Source organism: Pelmatolapia mariae, linkage group LG5 (genome assembly GCF_036321145.2).
Source record: "Pelmatolapia mariae isolate MD_Pm_ZW linkage group LG5, Pm_UMD_F_2, whole genome shotgun sequence".
NCBI lineage: Eukaryota > Metazoa > Chordata > Actinopteri > Cichliformes > Cichlidae > Pelmatolapia > Pelmatolapia mariae.
In genome coordinates, this window is record NC_086231.1 from 26,121,295 (window position 1) to 26,126,691 (window position 5,397).

At 43.3% G+C, this 5,397-nt stretch overlaps 1 protein-coding gene across 1 annotated transcript; it reads right to left on the reverse strand.

Moving 5' to 3' along the window:
- Positions 1-3,228: 3,228 nt before the first annotated feature.
- Positions 3,229-4,443, reverse strand: LOC134627187 (homeobox protein XHOX-7.1-like). Its single transcript, XM_063473130.1, has 2 exons — positions 3,916-4,443; positions 3,229-3,709 (listed from the first exon to the last, which is right to left on the reverse strand). The coding sequence occupies exons 1-2, from the start codon at positions 4,346-4,348 to the stop codon at positions 3,291-3,293; spliced, it is 852 nt and encodes a 283-aa protein (XP_063329200.1). The 5' UTR covers positions 4,349-4,443; the 3' UTR covers positions 3,229-3,290.
- Positions 4,444-5,397: the final 954 nt, after the last annotated feature.

A 5,397-nucleotide genomic window follows, 5' to 3' on the forward strand; every position in this document is an offset into this window, starting at 1 on the left:
TACTGGAACAAACCAGGCTGTGTTATGTTACTCTGCGAACAGTAGATGGTGGTGTGGTACCTGAAAAAAGTTGGGGGGGTTTCAGATTTTATGGATTTTGGCTTTAAAAAGGTGTAAGGTCAAAATGTCTCCGTATTTATTTTTTTAAGTAATAACAATAACCTATTGTGAGCATCGTTCTTTACACTTGTTGTTTATAACATTTGCAAAGACAACATATCTTGGTAACACTCTAACTTTTTGTATTTAAAAATATATGGTCTCTTTTAATAAAATCGATTCCCTTAATGTGCAGACATTTTCAAATCATTTACACAGTTGTACCATAATTTTATTTATTTAGAAAACAACATTAAATTACAATAACAAATTTCCGAACTTTCTTTAACTCAGATGTAAGTGCTTTCATAATCTCTACTTGGTTTTATTCTCTAAGCTTCTTTAATGATCAAGTAGCATACGGGTAAAATAATGAACTGTATCGTTTTGAAAATAAAGAGAACAACCATCAGTTTAACCCATATTCTATGGCTTAATACGCTTCAACGAAAGGCCAGTCGGCGTTTTTTCAGTTAGCTGTTTCCTAAAACTACAAATTCACACTGATCATCGTAATTGATCAGGGCTAACACGAATTGTGTGATATGATTTTTTTTTTCTGAGATACTTCATTTAATAATTCAGCCCAAAGAGCCACATAACGCAGACCTATCCCACATGAAAAATTAATGCAGAGTAAAGGGCCGATTCCTTAATCATTTATCCAGGCTGCTTTGGCGGCATCTAATAACCCATTTTTCTTTCGTGAGGATCAAGAGGTTTTACTACGGAGTCAAACAGCCTCCTGTGATCTTTTGGATGATCTAAACAAGTGACTTTTGTTTTCTGTTTGGCTCCTGGCAAGATAGAGTGCTGGAGACAAAAGAATGAAAGAGTTTCAAAGAATCGGCCGATCCCCTTAGGCTCTTTTGTGTCAAGTTTCTCTTCTTTTTCAGATAGAGCGTTCATCCGTGTGATTTGAACCTATTGTCGGGGATTATGTATTAATTCATCCCGCATGGATGGACTGGACTGGAGATTATCTGAGAAAAATAGATGAAATTTAAAAAACGGGTATAAATCAAATCGAAAGAAAAAAACCCCACTTTACCTAAACTCAGACTGAAAGCTGTAATATTGCAAAAACTTCGAAGCAGAAGGAGATACGTGTCTTTGAGAGTGCCTGAATAAATGGGAAACTCTTTGGGAACACTTTCCAGGACAGAAACCTTTCAGAACTGAGGAGGAGGAAATCAAGGCGCACTGAGGAGTGTTGCCCGTCCCAGTCCCCCGTTGACATTTTAGGAATGATAAAAGTTCCGCCTTGCCTGGAGCTACAGCCACGCTGGAGCCGGCCTCTGTCTGTGGCAGATTGCCTTTGCTCATTACAGCAATTATTTTACTCGAGTTTAACCCCTGCTTGAATGGCAGGGAAGTCAAGAGAAAGCCTTTAAAACTGCTGTGGAGTGGCCTGTAATCCCCCCCTTCTCCACCTCCTCCTCCTTTATCTGATCCCCAGTTTTTGTCATTTAATTCCTCCTGATGGCAGAAAATGACTCCGGTGTTCAAATTCAGGTTAAGATGTTTTCTTTATGTGCCACATGGCTCCTGACACCCTGTCTTCCCCCTCAAAATGAGGTGTCACCTGGCTCGTTTTACACCCTAAATGCACATAATGACACTCAAGCGGATAGTTTACGAGGAGTTTAGCCCCGGAGAAGCAATCTCCCAATATTTATCGGCGTGTTTTGAAGTCAGCACAACTGGTTGTCTCACCCCCCTTCTCTTTCTCTTTCTTCCTCTCCCGCAATCTCCACCCCCTCTAAACTCTTCTGGCGCCAACAAAATCTAGGTTAGTTGTTTCAAAGCAAGAGGCGACAGCTGTAGCAATACATTCCACCAAATAACATGTGACAAGTTTAAATTCACAGCGCACACCAGCCGGAGTGCACAGTGAGTGTGACAGGCTCAACTGCAAGGAAAACGAAAGCAAATGTGGGGCTTTCTATTGTCACTCAGTCAGTATGGGTCACTTGAAGCCTTTAATCGTCCCTGTGACGTTTTAAAATAAAATAATAATTAAATGTTGAAGTCATCGAGCTCATTAGAAGCCTGTTTTTAATTTCTACTCCTTAATAGACCTGATAGAGATTTTTTTAAGTAGAAGAAATATTTTTTTCTATTCATTAAGGCGTTAAAAAGATTAAATACTGACTAAAGTTTTCAGTTAGATTTTTTTTTTCCTTACAGTAATTCGCCTCATCTTAAAAAAAACCACCGTCGGCGCAACAGAGTGCATCCTGTCAGTCAAAACGAGCAACCTCTCAGTGAAAAAAGAATAAACAATTTATTGTTAAGTTATGTCACAAATATATTCATAATATAAATGAGGATATTCTTCAAATATACATTATTTTACAGTACAATTATCCCTTCCGAAGGGAATCAATCCGACAACAGACAGTGCTGTCATAAGAAAATAATAAAAATAACAATAAAGAAAATGCTGTGGTTTTCAAAATTCACAAAAGAGCACTCACCGATACTGGATTTAGTAACCCACTATAGTTACGCATTGATATGAATGCAATAAAAAGAAAGAAAGAAAATGAAAAGTATGGATGTTGTGGTGTGGCAGCAGCCTACAGATGCAATTTAAAAAAAAGCCCAGCCTAAAGTTTTTTTTGGTGCATAGTCTCTGATGTGCAGCCCTTTCGCCTTTTCACCTGGCTGTAAGCACTCGCGAAGGAGTGAGCTGTGTGGCCACAGCACTACAGTCCATACTTAAAAGTCCATTAGTGATATACCATAGGGCTACAGGTTTAAGCTGTTTTCCACCTCCGCGCCGCAAAAATGTCCACCTTAAAGTCATTTAAAGTCTCATCCTATTTATTCAAATAAGATTTTACATTGTTTATGTTCTCCTTCGTTCAAATTTATTTCGGCACAACACACTTGACATTAAATGACGAATTAAAGTTGGATTATTTTTGCAGTGTGGGAAATAACTGGCGAGGTCTAGAGAAGTGCAACTTCAAGACCCTCAGAAGGGGGGGTGGGGGGGTCTGTGAAGAAGCCTCGCCCTCACCTGACAAGGTGTGACACTGACCTCGGCACCAGGATGCTTCTTTATGTGGTGCAGTGTCACCTCACTGGTCCAAAGGGGTCCCCTCTCAATAGGGGCCCTCACAAAACATCCTTAACCCCCCCTTTTGCGTCCCGCTGCTCGCTGCCCTCGTCCTCAGTCCTTGTCAAGCGAGGTGATACATACTGTATCCGACGTGAGCGGCGTACAGTCCAACCGGAGAAACCGGCAGCGAGTGCCTCTGGAACGGATGCGACCCTGCATAGGACGCGGGGACGTGCGTACCGAGAGGAAAGGAAATCCCGAAAGCCGGAGGCAGCATAGGCTTTGCTGCCATTTTCAGTTTTTCAAGTTCTGCCTCTTGCAGGCGTTTGGCCTTAGCTCTTCTGTTCTGAAACCAGATTTTAACCTGGGTCTCCGTCAGGTTGAGAGAACTGGAGAACTCTGCGCGCTCGGCGATAGAAAGGTACTGCTTCTGGCGGAACTTCCTCTCTAGGGCGAGCAGCTGGGATGTGGTGAAGGGGGTCCGGGGCTTTCTGTTCGTCTTGTGTTTTCGCAGTGGACAGGCAGGAGGACTCAGCCTTCCTATGGGAAGACAGAACGATTTAATTCAAAACTCTGGTGTCGACGCGCAATGCCAGATAAACACAAGACCAACAGAAAGTATTACAGACATGTAAAACACAATACCAAGAGAAAAAAAACCTAGATATTCTCGATTACATATGCTTATATCGTTAAGAGACATTTTTAAATTCTAATTTAGTAACTTAACTGAAACTTAAACTTACTTGGAGATGTGGGAGAAAAGCGTGGACTCTGTATCCACGAAGTCCTGTCTTTACTGTCCGGGCTCTCGGGTTTAATCAGCACGTCTTCGGGCATGTTCATGATCTCGCCCACTGAAAATGTAGAGCTCATAGGTAAAGTCGAGACTGGTGTATCCAGGCTACCAAAAGATCCCATCCGCGCCCCCTTTCCCAGCACTTGGGACGTCCCGGCTACAGAAGCAGGATCCGGCGATTGCACTTCTTTGCTGGGTTTCCTGTCAGCCATCAGCGCCTCTACGCTGAAGGGCAGAATAGGGACTTTTGGCTTCCCGGTCTCCCCCGTGGGACTCAAGCTGGTCTGCATTTCGCCTCTGCTGATGAGAACCGAGCGGGGAGAAATATCTTCAGCCTTCAAACCAGCAGCCAGAGCGGACATGGATATCGATGGGGCCATACAGGGCCGACCGGCACCGCTGAAACGACTCGTTACAAAGCAGTGTCGTGGGGAAGAGATGCTATTGAGTTGGTGCGGTGCTGCCCTAATGTGACGGTATCCTCATGTTTGTGTGGCCAAATTGGAGCGCAGCTCCTATAATAAGGCAGACGTGGACAGAGAGGCAGCCAATCAGGGAAGACGTGGGCTGGACCCGGAGTGAAAGGGGGCTGAAGAAAATCCGAGTGGGAAAGTTAACAATAGTTTCTTTTTTTCTTCTTCTTCTTTTTTTGTAACAACCAATTTCAGATAAACATAAACACGACAAAACTCTTGATGGAGTGTGGTTTCATCAAACCCACACCCCACCCCCCTCGCCCCCAATCCCTCCACCAGCACTACCATTCTCGTGAATAAAGCTCCAACCATGAAAAGCCAAGGGTGGTTTAAAGGCGTGTGGGTTCCTTCTATTATTGCCCCTACTCGTTTGCCATGTTTGATAACACAACTATACAGTCTCAAACATTTTGACTGGGTCGACCCATTTACCACTCTGGCCTCGCAGTGCTTTAGGTAAGTCCTGACTGTTGCACAACAATTTCCTCCCTCTTCCTCTGCGCCACGCACCCCTCTTGGAGTGCGCTGTTTATTGATGGCTGCGGGGGCTCTAATCAGATTGAAACACACAGGCCTTCGCAGTCATTTAGGGGTAATTATCGGGCTGGCGGGGGGGGGGTTGTCGGTGTGATTTTTTCCCCTTCTTTGACTCCATCCCTTAAAGTAAAAAAAAAAAAAACAACTGAAAACTGATGTTGAGTGGGAGCCAGGAGGAGAGATTTTAATCCCGGACTGTCATTGATTTACCTGGATGTAGCTATAAACCCACTAAAGCTATCTATTCCCCCTGCATTAAAAAAAAAAGGGGGGGGGGGGGAGCACAGCCCTGCCTCACTGGATTGCACGCGTTTGTAAATATAATATTCAAAAAGAAATCCCAGAAATTCACAAACCTTTGGAGTAAAGACAGGCAAGAGATTACCTTTTTAAATTGATTTATTTATTGATTGGTT

Excerpts from the sequence above, each read along its gene's own strand:
- LOC134627187 (XM_063473130.1), bottom strand. The coding sequence starts at position 4,348 with ATGGCCCCATCGATATCCATGTCCGCTCTGGCTGCTGGTTTGAAGGCT. Across the intron at positions 3,710-3,915 it reads CTTTTCTCCCACATCTCCAA|GAAGGCTGAGTCCTCCTGCC; the intron begins GTAAGTTTAAGT and ends GTCTTCCCATAG.